The 22,358-nt window shown below is 42.8% G+C and overlaps 1 protein-coding gene across 10 annotated transcripts in view; it reads left to right on the forward strand.

Moving 5' to 3' along the window:
• The window catches only part of TDRD7 (tudor domain containing 7), a 52,105-nt gene that overhangs the window by 15,867 nt on the left and 13,880 nt on the right, over positions 1-22,358 (forward strand). For 6 of the 10 annotated variants that reach the window (XM_084834945.1, XM_084834943.1, XM_084834951.1 and 3 more), the window contains exons 6-14: positions 1,648-1,865; positions 4,822-5,396; positions 9,823-10,009; positions 11,898-12,009; positions 13,773-13,975; positions 14,058-14,192; positions 19,685-19,768; positions 20,593-20,727; positions 20,868-20,978. In XM_084834945.1, the coding sequence (XP_084691071.1) occupies positions 1,648-1,865; positions 4,822-5,396; positions 9,823-10,009; positions 11,898-12,009; positions 13,773-13,975; positions 14,058-14,192; positions 19,685-19,768; positions 20,593-20,727; positions 20,868-20,978 (1,760 nt within the window). The remainder of the gene's footprint in view (positions 1-1,647; positions 1,866-4,821; positions 5,397-9,822; positions 10,010-11,897; positions 12,010-13,772; positions 13,976-14,057; positions 14,193-19,684; positions 19,769-20,592; positions 20,728-20,867; positions 20,979-22,358) is intronic. The other 4 variants (XM_084834946.1, XM_084834944.1, XM_084834948.1 and 1 more) reach the window with 1 other exon arrangement.

Consider the following 22,358-nt stretch of genomic DNA (forward strand, 5'->3'; position numbering starts at 1 on the left):
ACTCTATGCTCCTGTTCCATGGCTTTTGACAATTCTTTCTTGTCGGACTTTTAGGACTGTTCTTTTTCCTCCGCAAATATTTAATTTTCCTGAAAAGCTCAAATTATATGACATCTGTTTTCTGGCAAAAACACACACACCTAAATATGATGGAAGTGTGAATTTTTGGCCAGTAAAGTGCCTATTCAAAGTCCTTGTCCAAGAATTTTTATTTCAAAATTTAAGGGAAAATAGCAAGCTTTTCAAGGAGTAATTCTATGGCACCTTAAAAACTAACAATATTATGTTGCATGTGTTTTCTTAGAGCCAGTTGTTCAAGCTTGATCTGATATTCCTTGCCCATGGGGTTTGGAAAAGCGGCGATAGGTATATATGTAAATATTTAATCAGAACTCATGATGAAACCCAATTTTGACACTTTGAGATCTGTCATACAATATCAGCAGATAACATTTTGCTTTTAATGTCTAGTGAGGAAATCCATAACTTGGCAAGGAAATATAAAATTAATTTACATGTCTTATCAAAGCAAACACTTCCTTAAACCCCAAGAGTTTTGTTTTTAAAAAACTGAGTATAGGTCTGTTCAAAAGGGAGGGGAAAATCTGTGTGTTCTAATTAAAAAACTTAAATCCAGCTGAATTTGGTGGGCTTACTTCTGAGTAAACGTGAATAGGATCAGCCTGTAAAATTCACTGAGCATTTGCTTTAACAAAAACTCTTGAGTCAGCTATAATGCAACCTATGCACTTCTAACTAAAAGCTAAATGATCTTACAAAAGTATTATCATTGCAAAATGCTTGTTCTATTCTGAAGTTCTAAACTGCTAGTTGGAACCCCTCAAAGAAATGGAGAGAGGAATCCATTACAGCCACATAAGGGCCCTTTCTTTATTCTCTCACTTAATTTTTTTTTTAATCTAGTCTCTCATTGTTCAGGCTAGCAGTTTTGAATCCAGTGATTAGAAAGACATGCAGACCGAAATAGAGAGAAATGTTGTTCAGTCACGCATCTCCTCTTCTCGCCTTCACCCCACCATGCCCCTTGCTTTTAAGACTGCAATCCTTGCTTGTTCGGATTCAGAAAGATAAGAGTTGACAGAGCGTTCTCTACTGAACTGGGGGATTTGCTCAGTTTTCTGTGTCTCCGCACCTTTGGTAAAGGTAAAGCACACCTGGGCTTTCCCATCTCTTCCACAGCCTTCAGCACATTCACTCCAATCAGAGACTAAGGAAAGAACCTTTGGCAGAGCAGGGAGGAGTAGTTACCTTGGTAATGGTTGCCATTGCATGTGTGGATCTTTGTATGTAAACACTCACAGTGCCCTGCATGTGAATCTCTGCAGCAGCCATCTTCAGCTTGACATCTGAAACATAGTGGTACTTTTGTTTATATGAGTACCTTAACAAGTGACCAGCTAATGCAGTATTTTTGTCCACTGGGTATTTGTGTGGGCATGAAACTTAAAATATTTTTAAAAGGAAGTTGGTTACTGGGTTTGAGGATTCCAGTAAGATCTCTCCCTACCACCACTCCAAATGGAAAGGGTAGTTGCTACAGGTTTTGTACTCTTGGACTGTACTGTTTTACCATGTTTCCTTTTAAAAGAATAATTAATGTCTTCAACACTGTGCTTGCTTTTGTAGAAAACGTGAAAGAAACAAGACAGTTTATGCAACCTATCCCTCCTGGTCCTTCAACTACTGATATAAATGAGATTCAAAAACGAATTAAAGATATTGTAAATCGATTCAGCAATGGAATATGGTTATCGAAGATACCACATCTGTACAGAGAGGCATATGAAGAGGACTTTAATGCAGCCTTGCTCCCACAGTTTGAATACTGGCCTCATGTTTGTGTGGTACGTGTTAATTTTATCAGAGCAGATGAAATTTGATTTTAAAAAATTCAGTTTTCTGATTTGAATTGTATTTTTAAAGAATTCAGTTCGATTAAATATCTTATAAAAATGGTTTACAGGGAAATTTAAATGTAATATAAACATGTTAAGGCCTACACCAAGGTTGGGCAGACTTCAGACCGGCAGAATCTTTTTTTTTACTAGAACCCTGAGAGCCAAATTATGGATCAGGCAGGCAAACATACACTAAGAATTCAGGAACAGGGTACCTCTGAGCACATGCTCAGTCCAGGAATTTGTGATGAGTACCAGAACCAAGCTCACATGTTGTCTCACGCAAAAATCCATACCTCGCCACCCCCACCCCACCCCCCGCCGGCGTTCTTTTCCTGCAACCTGATGTTGAGGGAGAAAAGCTTTTTTAGCTGTTATAAACAATTGGGAGTCAGAAACCCTTGCTGATCTACTGCAAATCATTCAGAGATCTGTCTGATCCAGATTCACTTTCTGCCCAGTGATGACCTACAAAATCTCAACAGAATCATGACTATCAGTTGTTGAAGCTTATTTCTGAGTAGAAATGTATAAGATTGCACTGTTAACCATGTGTAATTTATTCATATGGGCTTCCTAATGACCCTGAGACTAGCATATCATCACAGGCTCTGGAATTCCAGCAATGTCATCCTGTATCTCATCAGGATCATGCACTGAGCCCATATTGATTATCTTTATTTATTATTTATTACATTTCTGGTCCACCCAATAACTAATGTTCTCTTGTACTTCTATTTTATGCCCTCCAACTATCTGAGCTCTGCAGCATGTTTTGCTCTCAAATTATGAATTTCTAGTACTCCGCTAGCCAGACAGCATGGCTATTTACTTTGCTGCATACCTCATGGAAGAATTCTATTTTGTTCCAAAAAGCACAATTACTTATTTAGAATATTTGATAACACTTCTTAGAGTCCTATTTATGCATGTTTACGTAGAAGTCCCACTTTGTTCAGTGGGACTTCTTCCAAATGAGTATAGATAGGATTGTAGCCTTACATTTCAAGTATATGATCTTGCTTCATATCCTTGCATGTAGAATCATAGAATAGTAGGGTTGGAAGGGGCCTACAAGGCCATCAAGTCCAACCCCCTGCTCAATGCAGGAATCCAAGTCAGAGCATCCCTGACAGATGGCTGTCCAGTGTTGTCTTGAATGCCTCCAGTGTTGGAGAGCCCACTACCTCCCTAGGTAATTGGTTCCATTGTCGTATTGCTCTAACAGTCAGGAAGTTTTTCCTGATGTTCAGCCGGTATCTGGCTTTCTGTAACTTGAGCCCATTATTCCGTGTCCTGTGTACAGAAAGATATCTGTGTCCTGTATACACAGAAAGTTGTGTACAGAAAGATAACAGAACTTTCTCTTCCCAGCGCAAATTGAGTTTTCCAGTGCAGAAAGCAATGCAGGTCGCATAAGAAAAGATTTTGGATTGTGTTCCTAGATCATATAAAACAGGGGTGCAGAATCTCCATCTTGCAGGCCCAATCCAGCCCACAGTACCTCTTGGGGTTCCTCTAGGGGGTGGAGCTTCAGGTACCAAGCCATGCCCCCTGGAGGACTCCCCACAGAGGGCATCCCCCCCCCCCCCCAAGATCGATGTGAGATTGGAGATAGCAGCGAGGGTTCTGCTGGTGCGAGCCAGCAGTAGAACTCCTGCTGTTATTTCAGATCAGAGAGAGCAGTGGGGATAAGAGATGGTGGACTTGCCTGTGCATGAGGGAGAGTGAGCACTCTTCCCTGTGCATGGGTGAGTCCCAGCCCCTGCATTCCTGCTGCTGCCTCTGATCAGAAGTAGCAGCAGAGGTGGGGTGGTAGTGGCGTACCTTGTCAGGGAGAGTGGCTGCTCTTACCCTTGTGGGTGAATCTCAACACCCAGGCTACCCTTCATCCCCACTTCTGTCTCCGATGCAGGGCAGCAGGGGTTGGGACTCACAGCTTGGGGTTTTTCTGTGCCTCCTTCCAGCATGAAGCAAAAAGAGGGGTGATGTCAGGGGTGGTGCCATACCCCCTGACATCATCTGCCCACCTCCCCCAAAGCCCCTGGTATAAAGGCTCTGTTTAAGCTCTATTTGAGTGTTCAGTTCACACAATTAGGGCATTTATTGCATGCAATTAACAATTGTGTGGAGCAGGGCATGCTCACCATGGATGGCAACACCCCCTACCATCCATGTTGAGCATCTACAAGGGGAACCCTGCTGTACGCATACAAGCTTCCCCCTCGTGTCATGGAACCCTGCACAATCAGGGTTGTCAGAGAACCTTACTGCAAATCATCCAGAAATCTATCAGATCCAGATCTACCTTCAGACCAGTCCTGCACAATCAGGGTTCCACACCACAGGGTATCCTATATGTGTAGAACAACCTGTCTACAGACATTACATATACTTGTTAATGGGTAGTGTGGTCAGTTGTTGCGATCCTGCTCCACATTATTGTTATTTGCATAACATGCATATTTTAGTTATGACAGAGAATGTTGCTAGGACAGACTACCTGAGCAACTCAAAATGCTTTCAGAGGGAAACAGGATTTGTGGCAGTCAGCTCTCATGAGGATGAGATATTGCCTGTCTTAACTAACTGTATGTCTAAAATTTCTGCTAAATCCAAACACATAATTGGAAAGCAAAGTTTTGCTATTGGGATAAAATAATGCAAGTTAAACAAGCTTGCACTGATTTGCCTGTTTGCAAAATTCATAATTGTTTCATGTAGGGATGAAGTGGCTTGAGGTAGTAAGGAAGAAGATAGTTGGGGAAACTGGATGGTGGTAAGGGTTTTTGGAACGAAATGTGGTCTGGTTATAGATGCTTCTGGAAACCAACTTCAAATTGCCTGAAATGCTCAAGTTCAGTAATAAGTCTCTTTTTTTAACCCTCCCCGTCTCTCAAAGGCAGAGAAGGTATGTTCTGGTGGCCATAGGGATATACTTCTCTACCCAGCTGGAAAAACGCACCATTCAGTGAAGGGTGTCTCAAGCCAAGAAGGAAGGCCTCAGCCCCCACTAATAAGACAGACTGCAGAGACCAAAACAGCTGCACTTCATGGGGACTTAAAGCAGAAAATTGTAGCTATCTTGTTAAAATATTCCAGTGGCCTTTGGGCTAATGCGCTCCCAAAGGTGTACGAAGACACATACAAAGCAACATTGCCTCAGGATCTTCTGAACAATCTTGACTCGCTCTCAGATATATGTACAGTGGATTACATATCAAACAACCCAAAAAAGGCAATCCTCTATGCAAAGTCAAAACAGTACACTGACGAGAACCTGAATATTAGTGGCAAAGTCCACATATATGGAGATATACACAGACCAGCTGAGCAACAGTCCACTATGATAATGCCAAGGAAATCCCAAGAGGATTATTTAGAGACTATAGCAGTACCTCCTTTAATTATCCCAGCAGAAACATCACCATCTGTGTTGGTAGTGGAACTGAGCTCCACAAATGAAGTTGTTGTCAGGTAAGATGACAATCATGGTCTTCTCTAACCTTTCTCTAGTGCATGCAGTGATCTTGGTTGGCAGCACTTGGACCACTGGACAACAGGGTAGATAAAAATCAGTCTTTTTTAAAAATAAAGGGCCATTTATGTCCCTCTGCTCATGGAAGGCTCTTTGCTCCAGCGGTGGCTTCCATGAACAAAAGGGGAAGGAGGGCAATTTCAGCTGATTCCTCCTTCCTTCTGCAGCCCCCTGCCACCCTCCCAGATCTGATCCAGTTAGTTGGTTAGTTGGATCCTTTCAAACAACATGGGTACTGGCAAGAAAGAGGGAATTTGCAAGAATCACCTCATTCTGTTTTCCATTCACAGACGCCTCCATTGGAGTAAAGAGCCTTCCATAGGCAGAGGATCACAATTGGATACAATCCATAAAGTTTCCATTTTCAAATTAAAAAATAACCTTTAAGTCTTACAGCCCAGTTCTATGCATGATGACTCAGAAGTAAGTCCCATTAAGTTTGTGTAGGATCTCTGCCTGAATTTGTCTGTATTAAACATATTAAATTTCAAACATAATTACATTTCAAACATATCAATAAACATATTAATATAAATTAAAAAACATATATACTTAATTTCTTAAAACTGAACCATGAGCATCTATCAAACAGTGAATTAGAGTGCAATCCTATGGGGATAGGCTATCCAATGAGGGCAGGAGAAGCACGGAGGGGATCTCCCCCTTGGCGCATCAGGCGCCCTGCGTTTGCAGCTAGACAGCCGATTTCAGCTGCCTAGCTGCGGGAAGGCAGTACGGGGGAAGCCACTGCCGGACAACAAATAGAATGTGTCGTACCAGCATTTCTGCCTTCCCCACCCTGGAATGCCCCATTTTTGCCACTCCATGCTCCTCTTCCAAGGGCCATTCCGAACTGCCTGCAAGGCAGCATGGGATGGAGGGAAGGTCAGTTCTCCAGGACACGTGGGGTCTGAGGTCAGTTCCTGGAAAATGACATATCCTATGGCCAACTAGCCGCTGACTAGTGGCCATAGGATTGCTCCCTTAAAGCTTGTTCTTCCATGTGTAGGTGTGAGGGGGGCAGTTTGTGAGATTAATGACACAAGAAACCAGGTATTTTATGTTTATTCTTACGGGCTTCTTACTGGACCTTGGGACTAGCAAGTCATCAGAGGCTCTATAATCTAGATGCCACATTCCTATATCTCACCAGGATCATCCAGTGAGCCCATCATAGTACAAGATTATGGGTGAAAACCAATTAAGTAGTTCTGCTGATGGAACTTTTTCCATCAGTGTAACCAGGAGGGAGGCAGTTTCCCCTGCTCCCACAGCTCCCTGAATGCCCTCAAAATTTGCTTCAGAGGGTTGAGGACCCTCCAGATCAGATTTTCGGGGGGCACAAAGACCTGCTTGGGGCTGGGAGGAGGAGAGAGGGAGAAAGTCCCATCACATGAATGGCCTTTCTCTACTGTACTCCACTCATGCAACGTTGGCTCTGCAGTGTGTTCAGCTGTGAATTTTCAAAGTATTAATATTTATCACTCTATCAGCCAAACAGCATGCACAATTCAGTTGAAGAAACACATTTTTTTTGCCCAGCAACTACTATCAATTGGCTTCTGGAAAGTTCCGGCCACTTGTTAGAGCCCAGCCCTAAGCATATTTGCTCAGAAGTAAATCCTGCTTTGTTCATTGGGACTTACTGTGCATAGGAGTGTAGTCTTAGCCTACAAGTTAGTCATCTTTTTTGGCCTACAAATTAGTCATCTTTTTTGGCATGCAAAGATACTTACACACCTTGTCTACAAGTAGGCACACAGTAAAAGAGGCATATTGCTTTAGGATTATGCTTCTAGGTTAAATAAAGGCTTTAGTATGTTTAATTGTTAGAGCAACCAGTTAGTATGTACATTTCCTGAGGAAATACGTGAATTTCAGTTTTCCGTATTGATTGTTGCAAAGAATGTTAGATTAGGCAGACCTTGGTCCAGCCAGCAAGGAAATCATTATAAATGCCACGGCATTATAAATGACACAGGGGTTCTTGAGTATCTTTTTTTTTTTTAAGGTAGATCATGAAGTGATCGTTTTGTACTGCTAAATCTTAGGATTTGGCTACTGCAGTTTTGAGGCCAAGTATGTCAGAAGACAATTAAATTCAATTAGATTAACCTGAATTGCAGCTTTAATGATCACTGAGAGAGTGTATGTTGCAGTCAAGGTGTTGTGGCCCCATTCAGAAGATTCTGCTTGGTCTGGAGGAACATGAGTGACTGTTGTGCTCACAAGCGCACTCCCTCCTCCTGCATGCAGGGCTCCATTCTTTACTTTCTGTTTGAAACAAGACAATTCAAAGTGTTTGCTTCTGATCCTCGAAAACATTGTGTAGCTGCAGACAATCTTCCAGCATGTTCAAATATAATGTTGCAGTGTTTAAAGAGGTATAAAAATACTAAAGTGCTTGTAATTTAAATCCATACTACCACCTTTTAATTGTTGCTTGTTATAAAATGCCTATAAAACAAATTCTCTAGGTGTCATACAGTTTTAAGATAGAATAAAATACTCTGTATAAAACCACTATACAATATAAAACCAACACAATAAAAATACCAAAGCAGATTTATTTATTTATTTATTGCATTTATTGCATTTATATCCCGCCTTTTTTCCTCTTGCAAAGAACCCAAGGCGGCTTACATGATCCTCCTCCTCTCCCTTTTATCCTCACAACAACAACCCTGTGAGGTAGGTTGGGCTGAGAGTCTGCGACTGGCCCAAAGTCACCCAGTGAGCTTCCATGGCTGAGTGGGGACTAGAACCCGGATCTCTGGGCTACGCCACAGATGCAAAAGCCAGTATAATAAAAAAAATACAGTATAAAACCATCCTGACAAAATACAGTAAAAGGGAGGAGATAAAACTAGCCAAGTAATACATAGGCGTTTAAAACCACCAACATACAGCAGGGATTAAAATAGCAAAGACTTTAAAGGCCTGGGAGAACAAAAAGCTCTTAGCCTGGCATCAGAAAGAAAATGTTGATGGTGCAAATGTTGCCCGCATATTGTGGATTGTATGGAGGGAGTCTGGTGGCTTCTCGTTATGTGTAAACTAGGTCAGTGAGTTCATGGCTCAGGTGAGATTTCAATAAGGGACTTCTGGCTGACATTGTTTGCAAAGGGCTGGATGCGCCTGATCTCTTCTGATCTCGGAAGCTAAGCAGGGTCAGCCCTGGTTAGTACTTGGATGGGAGACTGCCAGGGAATCAGGCTTCCTGCATTGAGCAGGGGCTTGGACTCGATGGCCTTGTAGGTGCCTTCCAACCCTATGATTCTGTGATTCTATAAACCACTTCCTGCATTTAAAATGGAGTCTTTAGTATCTGTGGGTAACCAAGCCAGGTCCAAACAGGGACACAAACATCATACAGACTTAGAATTTAACTGGAACACATTAAACGCTTTATTTAAGAAAAATTACAGAATTTAATGGTCTCCACGGTGCTTAAGTCAGCCAATAATTTTGACAAAAATGACAGCTGATGTAAAGATTACTGAGAATATACTGACCTGGTTCGTATGTAATGACAACCCTTGGTTTAAACAACCATGGGATGTTGTGCATGAGTGGGAGAGAGTGAATGTGCTGCTTCCCGTGCACCTGCCAATTCCACTTTTAATCAACAACCTAATGTCAGCCTGTTCATAGGTTGTTGAGCGTGACATATGAACCCAGAGTGCTGGGTTGTTTAGGGGCTAAACCTAGCTGTTAACCTATGGTTTGTTATTGGGCTTAAAGGTGCTCTGAGTTCACCTGTCATGCTCAACAGTCTATGAATGGGCTAATTGTAGGTTGTTCATTAAAAGCAGAAGTGACTGGTACGCTGCAGGCGGCACACCCACACTCTCCAGCTTGTCCCTGACAGCCCATGGAATGTTTAAACCATGGGCTGTCATTAGGTGCGAACTGGCCTTATTTGCGCAATGCTTTCAACTCCTCGGTGCAGTATAAATGCTAAGATTAGAATCATAGTGAAATGAAGTTTATGCATGCATCTCTGCCCCAAGAAGGCTCATGCAATTCAGTGAATTTCCAAGGAAATTCTAGGAGCATGAAAACCTTTGATCTAAAAGAAAAATTAAGGCATTTAAAAATTCACTCATGCACCAAAAAGCATAGAAATAATCTGCCTTTGAAGCAATGTAAACTGTAAGCATATTCCACACCCTCATTGTGCTTGCTTAAAACCTAGCCTCTGTGCACTTACACTTATTTGTGGTTGATGCTTATCGATTTCTATTGCCTTTTTTCTAAAATGATGGCTTACATAATGGTTTGAGAATGTTGACACTTTTGCACACCTCATGTCTTTCTGTTGTTGTTTTATCCTAACTTTTATTTCAATCTGAAATCCCATAGGTATGTGGGCAAAGACTATTCTGCTGCCCAAGAATTAATGGAAGATGAGATGAAGGATTGGTACCGTCAGAACCCTTCGGTTTTGCAAATACATTCACCTAAAGTTGGACAGGTTGTTGCTGTGCCTGCAGAAGAAGAAGCTTGGCTGCGGGCACAGATTGTTTCAACAGAAGGCAATCGAATAAAGGCAAGTACTGTGGGTTTCTGTAGTAAAAATGGCATAAAAATCTGCTCCTGGCACTGGTGTATGTTCTAATTGTTGTTTTGATCGAGTTAACTGCCTTGGGCACTTCTTAAAGTGGAAAGGTAAGATTAAAATTTGCTTAAATAAAGAATCGTGGTCTGTCTGCAATTGGGGCAGTAGGGCAGGAATTGCAGCACTTGAGCTCTAGCAAATGGTCTATCAAGATCTCATTAATATTTGGGGGGAATCTCAGCACATAACTTGATGCAATGACCTTTCATTAGATTACAGTTGCTATGTTTACAAATTTCCTACCTGCTTTTCATTATACAATAATCCCAAAGCAGGGTACGAACAATAAAACACAGTGAAATAGTATAGCATTGACCAAAAAAACATAATCGAACAGGGAAGAACAGTAACAGATAAATAACAATGTACACAATGCAGCAAAAGAAGAGAGAAAAATTTTGGGTAAACAAATAGGCCTTTAGCTGGCACTGAAAGCTTATAAGACTTGATATAGACCTTTCATATCCAGTCTAATGCCTACATGTGTCACTTCTGCTTATAGTTATAGCAGTTCTTTGCTACTTAGAAGAACAAGTACAAATCCACATGATGGATTGTGGAAGAGAGAGCTTGTGGCAAATAAATGTTTGCAAAATATCCCTTTCACTTTGGTGATCCTGACAGTCCATAGGGTGCATGTGGGAAGAGGAGCGGCATGGAACTAATTTGGGTACCCTCTTATGCATTTCTCTCCCTCCGCCCTGCATTCAGCTGTTTGAATAGTTTGGGAGTGAATGACTAGGGTGAGTGAAGAATGAATTGGAGACAGCCTCGATCAGCCTTCCACTGCCTAAGACCCTCCAGATGTTTTGGCTTACAACTACCATCAGTCTCAGCATGGCCAGTGGTTGGGGTTAATGGGAGTTGCAGGCCAAAACATCTGGAAGGACCCAAGTTGGGGAAGACTGACCTAGATGGTGGGTGCATTTCCAGTTTTCCCTTGAGTGCCAGGAACTTTGGCAGGAAGGGGATGTCATGCTTCCTAAGTTTTCATACAGAAATAAACCCATCTGTGAAAGTTAAAAGGTGTTCCAGGCTTTGAGAAGCTGCAGCTTAGATGTTCTTAGTGGGAATGAACTTGAATCTCCATTACCACCCCAGGCCTAACTGGCCCTCCTTGGAGACTGCAACAGCTACTTTCCAGGGGCTAGAGTGTTCCTGCAGATGTGTGACATGAACCATTGTGGAGGTGGGGGGAATTTAGTTTTTGTGTTGGGAGGGGTGGGCTACTGATGTTGCTGCTGCAAGGATGGGGAAAATCCTTCTACCATGGGTTGGTTTGTGGAAGGGATTGCTCCTTCCCTCTCATTCCCACTGTGTACCTATTTTTCACTCCATGGAAGGCCGGTTAAAGAAGTTGTAAGAAGGAAGGAAACATCTATCCTGAAAATTCAGGGACTTATACCAAACAATGGCTGTAAAGTGAAAGGAACCATCTTTTACAGCATCAGTAAGAGGGCATTTTCTGTTGTGTCACCTCAGTTATGGAATGAGCTCCCCAGAGAGGCTCGCCTGGCACCTTCGTTGTACCCTTTTCGGTGCCAGGTGAAGACCTTATTTTCCCAGGCATTTTAGTTCTGTTTTAAATCTGTTATCTCCCCACTGCTGCTAGGTTTTATTTTGGTTTTACTTTTGTACTGTTTTAATCTTTTAAATTTTTATATTTTATGCTGTATTTTGTTGTTTTAATTGTTGTGAACTGCCTAGAGAGCTCCAGCTTTTGGGTAGTATAGAAATGTAAATAAATAATGTGACCACTAAATAAGACCAAATTGTAACATTTCTCTGTGTATCTGTCTTGTTTTTGTTATGTTATTAGGTATGCTACGTTGATTATGGCTTTTGTGAAATCATTGAAAATACCAGAGTGTACAAACTTGCCAAACATTTCTATTCACTGCCATTCCAGGCTTCAAAATGTAAATTAGCAGGTAAGAGATGAACCTTTCTCTTCAGTAGGTGCTAGCACCACTTACACAGCATCAAATTAGGAGGGGGAAGATTGCAAAGTGAGGTTGTCAGACATACCACCTGGCAATGCCGTCTTGCTGCTTACAATAAAGAGAAGAGGGTGCAACAGTACCATGGTGGTGTTCTTATGACTGCATTTCCTTGCAACTTGCACATTTCCATTAGAATATAGACTACTTTTTTGAAATATGTCTTGCACAGTAAAAAAAAAAATCTCTTCTAGATTTTGTAAAAAAAAATTTCTTATTTGGTGTTAAACTAAAAGCTCACAGATCTTCGTAAACAGACATCGCAGGAAACATTAGAGCATCCATTTTGGATAAGAAAATGGATGGAGCCACAGACAGTGGGCCGGTTCACATGTCACAATAAGCCACCCTGAAAATAAGCTATGGTGGGTTGCTTGCGGTGGCTTGCTTCCCCCTTAGTCCTCCCACCATCTCCTGGCATGTATCTCATGGGCCTTTGTGGCACAACCTCAGCAGCCTTCTCCACTAATGAGCGCAAATGCCATGGATTGTCATGTTACGCGAACCAGGTCACTGGGCGAGTTTGCACATGACGATGAGGTATGCTGAGAATAAGCCGCTGTCAGTTGATTGTTCACTCACTAACCCACATTACCCCTGACAGATGATCAGACACTCTGCCATTGTTTCTTTCCCCTTCAGTCCTCTCGCCTGCTCCTAGCATGTATCCCAGGAGCCTTTGCAACACAACTCGCTTTGCAGCTGCCCCCTCTCGAGAGAAACTCCCCCCCCACTGCCCCATGCAATTAGCCCCCATCCGATATCCCCCTCTCCCTTTCCTGTGTCTTGAAATGCTGCTTGAGAATTACCTCCTCCATTTCGACACTTCCCCATACAGTGACCTCCTAAATTATTATTGTTTTAACCTGCCACATGTCTGCATGTCTGCAGGTTTGAATGACTGTTCAGTTCATACTGTCTTTTTTTATTCATATACTTGCTTGGAACAGTTGTTTTGTAAATTTCCCCAGCAGAAATTGGCTTCACAGACTCCCACAGTAATTACACCGGCCCTAAAATCTCCTTCATCTGCTTTCAGTTCTCCCCCCCCATTTGTCACTTCCATCTTGAAACTGGTCTTGTCAGTTTCCTTGTCAATTACCTCCTCCATATACTAACTTGAGACTGCATAACTATATACTATCTTGTCAACGTCCTTGTCACCTCCTAGCAGCCCAGTGGGAGAAATTTTTTTAAAGGGGGGGAGGAATTGACAAGGGAATAAACAAGAGGGGATATTCTGGATGATGGGTGAAGGAAAAATTGCTTTTGGGTTGGTGTAATTACAGCAGGAGTCTGTGAAGCCAATTTGTGCTGCTTATTGGACAGGCAGGGTCCTTTAATAACTACTGAAGCCCTGCCTTTAACCTCTGGAAATCTTATCCCACCACCCCTTAGTCTTCTGATAATTCAGCAGGCATTGCTTGTGCCCACAAAAATACATATTTATCACAGTAAGAGTGACAAACTTCCTTAAAGTTTGTAATTCTTTCTTAAAAAGTGGAGAGACTTCAATGTTCATACTGAACTAGTTAGATGGTAAAGTAAGAATTGAGAGATATCTGGATTGACAAGTATCTTTGCCACAACCTGTCCCTAAGCTATGGCAACCCAGGTAGACACACTGATTCAAGATGTTCCATTTTGGCCATGTCCATGCAGCCTATATTCTTTCTTTGACTGCTTTGCTATAGGTTTAGAAGCCTTCAGTGATGACCCTGTCTTGGTGAAGATGGTGGAGTCTCAAACCTGTGGCAAGATATTTGCTGTTGAAATACTAGAAAAAAGTGACATTCCCCTTGTTGTCCTGTATGACACTTCAGGAGAGGATGACATCAACATAAATGCTGCTTGCTTGAAGGCACTTTGTGACAAATCTCTTGAACTTCATCTTCAGGTACTGTCTACACATCTGCCTATATACATTAATATAAATCAGTACATTCAACATCCAAAATACATGCTTTGTTTTTTAATAGGTATCTGCCCTCTATACAAATGTCCGAGTAACCAATGTTTGTTCGGATGGAACTTTATACTGCCAAGTGCCATCCAAGGGCCTGACCAAGCTCTCTGACGCTTTGCAGAAACTGGAAAACTTCTTCCACCATAAGGTGAGTCTGCTTTTACTATTTGTTGGTGCCTCTCTGTTCACAAGATTCAGAGACACTCAGTGTTGACATAACAACCGTTTATACAGTACTAAACACTAGCACCCTACACTGCAATAAGTCCATATTGTTTTTTACATGGTAATCATTTTCATGTAGGAAAAATAATATAGTGCAATCCTCAATTCCCAGAATCCCTCCTGACCAGTGTCGCAGTGGAGCCAGGGTTCGCAGAGATGCAGTGCTGGCACTTCTTGATCAGCAGGGGCACTGACATCATCTGCCCCCTCAGAATTCCCTGTTTCCTCTGAGCTTAGTTGCAATCATCACATTAGTTGTGGGGAAATGAATTTTCCCAGCAGCAATATATTGCTGTTCCTGTTGTAATGCAAAGTATTTTGGGGTGACTTGGTCTTGAAGTGGCAATTAAGTCCTGTTAGCTTTACAAAATACCTGCTTCTGATAAGGCCAAGGGGCAGGGCAAGGAGGGTGTTGAACTGCCTCCCTTCACCCTCCTGCAGTGCTATCCCACCCTCCACCAAACCTTATCTGTAAAAACGAAGCTGCACGCAGCAGCTGCTCAGTGCTTCCTTCTCCCACTTCTTCCTCCCTGCTGGCTAAGGGGAATACTGGGCATGCCCAGAATGTTCCCCCTAGCAGCACCGAGAATAATCAAAATGAAGCAGAAGGGGCAGGGAGGAAGCCGCTGCTTGCTTGTCACAGACTCTCAGCCCAACCCACCTCACAGGGTCGTGGTTGTGAGGATAAAATGGAGAGGAGGAGGATAATGTAAGCCGCCTTGGGTTCCTTGCAAGAGGAAAAAAGGCGGGGCATAAATGCAATAAATAAATAAATAAATAAAATGAGCAAACTCTGAGGAAAGATTTTTCCTGGAGGGTACCTCTCGGGAAACAATCTTAAGAAACTAGCCGAATACAACCCCAACCTTCCATATCAAAGAGCTGGAATGGGCGTTGGGTGGGGGGCACGGGCAGATAGGAGCTGAGTAGCTGGATGGGCTTGGGAAAAGAGGCGGCAGTGCAGGAGCAGCAACAGCAGGGATTTGCCATGAGGTGTGAGGAGGACATCCTTTGCATGATGCATGTGTAAGAAGGTAAAGAGGGAGGGAGGGAGAGAGAGAGGGGGGGGGAAAGAAAAATGGGGGACTGTTTCCCTCCTGGTCCTCTATGGCCAGTTCTGACTCACACTGCAATCCTATACGTGCCTACTTAAAAGTACGCCCCATTGCATCCAGTGGGAATTACTCCCAAGTAAGCGTCTACAGGATTGCAGTCTCAGTCCTTTGTTTTGATCTCTTTCTCCTTTTGAGCCACAGCAGTTATACAAAGAGATTGTGCTGGAGCAATGAGGGTAGCAGAGTTTGCTCTCCTGAGAGCTCTTTAGAGTGTCAGGGTGGGGGTGGGGGGTTAAAATGCTATTTCCCTCCTAGTTCTTCAGAACATAGTTGAAAAAAGCAGTATGGCTAGATCTCAGACTTAAAGTATCTTCTCTCGATTTTTTTCTCCTTTTGAGCAACAGCAGTGAGAGAATGAGAGAGATTGTGCAGGAGCTGGCTGGCAGTAGCAATTTGGGGACGTGCTTAGCACCAATCTGGTTTTGGGTGGAGGTGTCTTGCTCGTATGTCAGAGTGTGGGGTGAGTGAGTTGTGTGGATTTCCTCCTGCAATAAGTGAATGCCCTCTGTCCACTGTTTTACATTTATGAGGTTAAACTCACTTGGTTCAGTTTCTTTCTCTGACCAGTGTGGGTTGTTGCTGGAACAGAAAAATGTGACTCCAAAGATGGCTATGTAGATGATGATGATGATGATGATGATGATGATAGTGATTTTGCAAAGAGGTGGATTTTGGATGCTCCCAGAACTTGCTGCTTGATTCCAAAGGACTGCTCTTGTACATAGCTCTGAGGATATCTTTGTGGTTGTGTGGATTCTCCCCTTCCATCATGATCTAAAGCCACTTGATTATCTGTGGAATTGGAGTTGCTGCTGGAGCAGGAGCATGCGGGTTCAAAGAAGTGCTTTTGTGTGGGCTGGGTTGTCTGATTCTCCCCACCCCACCCCCCAACACACACACTTGGCATTCATGATTTCAGAGACAGTGTATCCAGTTTTTTCTCTGTGCAATGTGGTTTGTTGCTCAAATGAAAAAATGGAGCTTCAAAGGAGTGCTTTTGTGTGAATTATTATTAGTATTGTTGTTATAACATGCAAAAGGATAGATTTTGAATTTTCTGAGAATGTGTGGTGTGAACGTGCCCAATGAGTCGGTCTATGGGCACATTCACATGACATGCTAGTCCATGATGGGTGACTAGCCATGCACTGTGGGTTATTTTGTGAACAACCCACAGTGCATGGTTAGTGCACCCACCAGATGATCAGGCAAACAACCCAGTGTGTGGCTTGTTTGGCCCCTCGTTCCCCCACAGTCCCTCCACTCGGCGTCCCAGGGGACTTCAAGGCAGACCCGTCTTCTCTGCCACTAAGTCTCCCATCCCAGCTCTTTAAAAAAAAATTCCCATAGGAATTTAAAACCACCCCTTGCTGAAAATCAGGGGTGGGGGCAAATCCAACCCCCCACCAAGGACACTTCGGGCAACAGTCTCCCCCCCCCCCCCCACCAGCTGATTTTTGGCAAGGGGCACTTTTAAATTTCTATAGAAGCCTATGAAGCTGATTTGCTTCATAGGCTTGTATCAGGTGCTTTTTTTAAATGCGCACATTCCTTGGGCATGGGAAGTGCAAAAAAAATTCCCAGTCCCGTTTTTGCATACAAGCAGGGTTGGAATTTTTTTTTTAAGGGCTTTGACCACAATCAGGATCGCAGTCAGAGATGGGAATGGGGGATCGGCGGTGACGAGGAGGGGTGACGGACCCTCCAAGGTGCCATTTGGTTACCATTGTAGGCACTGTCGCTGGCAAGGGGAAAATGGCATGGGCAGCAGCTTGGCTGTGATCACAAATGGCAATTGCGGCCCCCTCAGCAAGAGTGGCAGAGGTTTCTGCCACTCTTGCTGAGTGGTTCACTGCCCGATGTGGGTTCAGATGGCATATGTGGGTTCAGATGACACCCCAACCCACTGTGGGTAAAACAACCCCAACTGCAGATTGTTGGTTATCAGTGTGGGTTTTTTAGAGAAAACAACCCACCCTAATAATAACAGCCGGAATCACACAAATAAATAAATAAATAAATTCACACAACACACTAACCCATTGTGGGCAGTCACCCATGATGGGTTAGCGTGTCATGCAAACCCAGTAACAATCTCTTTCTTGAGTGAGTGTGTGTGTGGATGTGTATGAGACAGTGCTTTAATGTGTGTTTGTTTTCTTTGTGCTGTATACTGTTAAAGGGGAAGGCTGTGTTTTTATTTGAGTTCTTTATCATGGAAGAAATATAAGTCTTTTGCTTCCAGAAAAGCATGGAAGATGATTTCCACTAAAATATGTAGTGAAAATTGTTTTTGCATTAGTGTTGTACATTGACTGTGTTGTGTGTATGCACAAATGTCGTGTGCGTGTTCTGTGTTTGGGGCAGAGTAGAAGGTTCACTACAGCTCTGGGTCCCATCATGGCCCTGGCTGTGTGGCTCTGAGGATATCATTAGTAGTGGCAGCATCATGATTTTGTGTGGTTGTGTGACTTCCCTCCCACCCCCTTTTGCACTCATGAACTTAAAGTCACTTGATTCTCTGTGGAATGGGTGTTGTTGCTGGAACAAGATAATCTGGGTCCAAAGGAGTGCTTTTTTGTGGCTGTGTGATTTACCCACTCAGTTTGCATGTACAATCTTAAAGTTAATGTGCCTCAGTTCTTCCTTTCTGTGTAAGGGTTGCTGGCTGTTGGTGATTCAAAGATTGTTCTGCCTCCCATGACCCTTTTGGCTCCACCTCTGGTGACCCCCTTGGCTCCGCCTCCTGTGACCTGCCCTCTTCCCAACCAGTCAGATTGGCCTCCAGTGTTCCTGAAGGAGATGAAAACTGCTAGGATTGGTTTGTTGATATGAATCAATATAGCTGCCTAAATTTTTTGACTCTCCTTGATCATCATCATCATAATCAATTACATTTCTATACCACCCAATAGCCAAAGCTCTCTGGGCAGTTTACAAAGATTAAAAAAGTTAAAAATATAGTATACAGAGATTAAAAAACATTTACATAAAAAACATGAACAGACAGTATACATGAAAGAAACATATCTAAAACAACGTCAAACAAACAATCTCAAAAGCAAACAACTATAACCATAAGACAATCCAGGATCAATTAAAACTTATCACATGCTGTTAAATGCCTGGGAGAAGATAAAGGTCTTAACCTGGTGCCAAAAAGATAACAATGTTGGTGCCAGGCGGGCCTCATTGGGGAGATCATTCCAGAATTTGGGGGCCACCACCGAGAAAGCCCTCTTCCTTGTCGCCATCTTACGAGCGTCCTTCGGTGTAGGCAGCTGGAAGAGGGGCTTAGATGTTGCATGTAGTGTACGGGTAGGTTCATGTCAGGAGAGGCGTTCTGTCAGGTATTGTGGTCCCAAGCCGTGTAAGGCTTTATAGGTTAAAACCAGCACCTTGAATCGGGGTCGGAAATATACAGGCAGCCAGTGCAAGTAGGCCAGAGTCAGTCTTATATGCTCGGACCTTCTGGTCCCCATTATCAATTTGGCCACCACATTTTGCATGAGCTGCAGCTTCTGAACCATCTTCAAAGGCAGCCCCATGTAGAGTGCATTGTAGTTATCTAACTTGGAGGTTACCAGAGCATAGACAACAGAAGCCAAGTTATCCCTGTCCAAATAGGGGTGTAGCTGGGGCACCATCCGAAGTTGGTAGAAGCCACTCGGTGCCACTGAGGCCACCTGAGCCTCGAGTGACAAAGATGGCTCAAGAAGAACCCCCAAGCTACAAACCTGCTCCTTCAGGGGGAGTGCAGCCCCATCCAGAACAGGTTGAGCTCCCTCCATCATGTGGCTGTGGGGACTGTTGTGATGAGCACCTACATTTCAAAATTTACCATTATACCACTTCTCCTGACCTTTGGCTTATATCTTTGTAAAGATAAATCCAGCTTTGTTATCCAGACCCATATTGCACAATGAAAGAATATTAAGTCGTTTTTGTTATGTTGTGGCTGCTGCAGACTAGGCTTTTGCATACAGGTTATCCTGTAAAATGACCCCCAACGCATTTATATATTAAGAGGTATTATGTATATTTCCAGCAAGTAGAATATATATATTCTGGATGGTAGATAGCTTAAAATGCTTCATTGTTTGGTGCTTTAAAATGGAACTGTGAGTGTAATTCCTGTGTGTGTGTGTATGTTTGGTAGCATTTGGGGGAGAGAGCAAGAAATCTACCAAGTGAAATTGTTGCAGGTAGCGGTCTACTTTCTAGCAACTTGCTTAGGCTATAATGCATTTGGTAATTGCAGTTGTGATTACTTAAATCTGGCTTCATCTCTTTGTTCCAGCAGGTAACGGAGTATTCGGTGTCACTACCTTATTGTGGCATGATCTGTTTGCTTAACTGTAAAGGAAAATGGGCACGTGTGGAGGTAGGAAATGTATTTAATGGGTTAGATCTGCCCCCCTGTCACTAGTCTTCAAACTCACAGTTCTGCATGAGGTTTTTTCTGAGCCAATTTCTGGTGGAGCAGAATGCTGACATGGCTATGGGATGGAACATTCTCCCCTACACCCACACAACAACATACACTTTTCCCTACATCATTGAGGAAAGAATTTTAATTAAGGAAAACCTGTACCAATGTTTAAAAGTGGCAACTAATAAAAAAGTTGGATAGAACCAAAATAAAAGCTGAAAACTAGTTGTGAAATGTATATTGGCTTTTGCTTGCTGGTTTTCCAAAGATGGCTGGTATATTCCCTTAAGCAGTCCGAATGTTCCTGGTGCCTGGCCTTGGGTTCAGCAGTTGACTCATCTTCAGATTCCTGAGCAGCTTGGCTCCTCCCTTTTGGCTATGAAACTATATGACAAGCACATCCTTCTGGGCTACCTCTCTTTCATGGTCATGGTGGTGCTAGTGGGGGGCTTCTTGCAAAACTGAACTTGCATAGTCTAGAACATTGGTCAGACCCTCAAAAACGAACACTTGACCTTTCTGTGGGGTCTCTTGGGAGGTGGATGAGGAGAGTTCCACCCTAGTAACAAGCTGTGTCTCAGTCTAATCATGCAGATGCTGCCTGACCCGGTGAATCTTTGGCAGTGAACTGTTTCTTTCACTGCTTAATTGCTTAAAGGACAGTTCCTGCCATTATCATTCATAGTGACCTGTTAAGTCTAGAATGCATCTTGCCTTGATATATGCTAAAAGCTATTGTGCCATTCTCTTATTTTTGCTTCATTCCATCTATGCAGATAACAAGTGTTCATAGTAGCCGTGCTCTTGATGTACAATTTATGGATACTGGAACTGTAGCATCTGTAAAAGTAGTAGAACTAAGAGAGATTCCCTCAACATTCCTGCGTGAAATCAGTGCAATACCACCTCAGGTATGAAGATCTCTAATCACTCATTAATACTCCAGATTGTTCCAAGAAGCTTACTGCGTAGACATCATTCTTGCTGCCTTGTGTATTTCAATATAACCCGAATACTATTGTAACTGTGTTGTATGATGGTTCCTTTTTAGGCAATAAAGTGCTGTTTGGCTGACCTTCCTCTTAATATTGGCATGTGGACTCCAGATGCTGTACTTTGGCTGAGAGATACAGTACTAAATTGTCCTGACTGCAGCATAAAAGTAAAAATATTAATTGCTTAAAATTCATGAGAACAGTGTGTCCGTGAATACCTCCAGCATATCAGTTGCACTAGTTTTTGTCACTTTCTGTCAGTTGTGTGCTTTGCTGATAGAACAAATGTTGATTGATGAGCAATTGTTTTTTTGTAGCCATCATCTTTCTACATAATGAAATGCTATATTATGTAACGTACAACCCTTGATGAGACATCACATAATTATGTCCGCAAGATGTTGCACATACTTGTAAAAGTGGGGTATTAACTATAGATGTGTTCTAGGGATTACTTAAGTCCAATTTTTTCTTTTTTGAAAGCAGAGTGGCAGGCTTAAAGCAATGTAGTATTTGACATTTCTGTTTTTATTTTGATGCAGCTTTAGAAATATTGCTCTGAATTTTGCCCACCTTTGGGTCTTTACATGAACTTGCTTTCCTCCTCCATCTCCTACTTTCTATTCATTCCACATTTTATTTGCCCAAATAAAGCACCGAGGCCTAAGTATTATCCTTTACATCTATGTAATACTTTTATTGAAGTGAGAGTGTTGGCATGATGAAGTATGGGAGCCTAAAACTGAGGTTCACTATTTCCCAGGAAAGTTTCCATCTACCAGGAAACTGAATCTTACCCAAGTCCCTAAATAAGAAAAAAATTTGAAGTGGCCAGATTTTTTTCTTTTCCTGCAGAATTTTTTTCAGATGTGCAAAACAACTCCATCTTGTTTTGACGAGGTTGTGTGCAGTGGATGTAGTACGATTCTGACTAGGAAGCTAGTATAGTAGTGAAGACTGAGCTCTGGACCAGGAAATCTACAAACTCACTAGGCCTTTGTTCTTTCTGTCTCCGTTCTCTTCCCCTTTCCAATTGCAATATGAAGATAGTACTGATTACAGAATTGTTAGGATTGCTGAGAATAGATAGGAAACACTTTGAATAGCAATCAGAGTGAGTGAACAGGGAGAGAAAACAGGAGTTGGCCAGGGGAGTTGCAGTGGAGAGGAGGCAAAGTGGGGAGCAGGCTGGAGTAAGCCCAGGGGAATGTCCTTTCCATTCTGAGTCGCCATATGCTCACCATGTGCTCCTGAGAGCTCCAACTGAATTGAAGGGGTGTGGCCTGAGTACTCCCAGCAGCTGTGTGGGTGGGAAGTTTCAGGCTGTTTCCCGCCTCCTAGCTGAGCAGAGCAGAGCAGAGCAGAGGAAGCTGTTGCAGCTGGTCTAGGGACTATATAAGCAAGCAAGCTCCCAGAGAGCGAGCAAACAGGGAGAGCAAACAGGAGTTGGCCAGGGGACTTCAGCAGGGGAGGTCAAGAGGGAGGCCCCTAACTTATTTTTCTTGTAACACACACTTCCATACCACTGGGACTCTGTTTTTAACCTC

This window comes from Heloderma suspectum, chromosome 2 (genome assembly GCF_057233095.1).
Source record: "Heloderma suspectum isolate Gila_16-S chromosome 2, 16-S_ref, whole genome shotgun sequence".
Classification (NCBI taxonomy): domain Eukaryota; kingdom Metazoa; phylum Chordata; class Lepidosauria; order Squamata; family Helodermatidae; genus Heloderma; species Heloderma suspectum.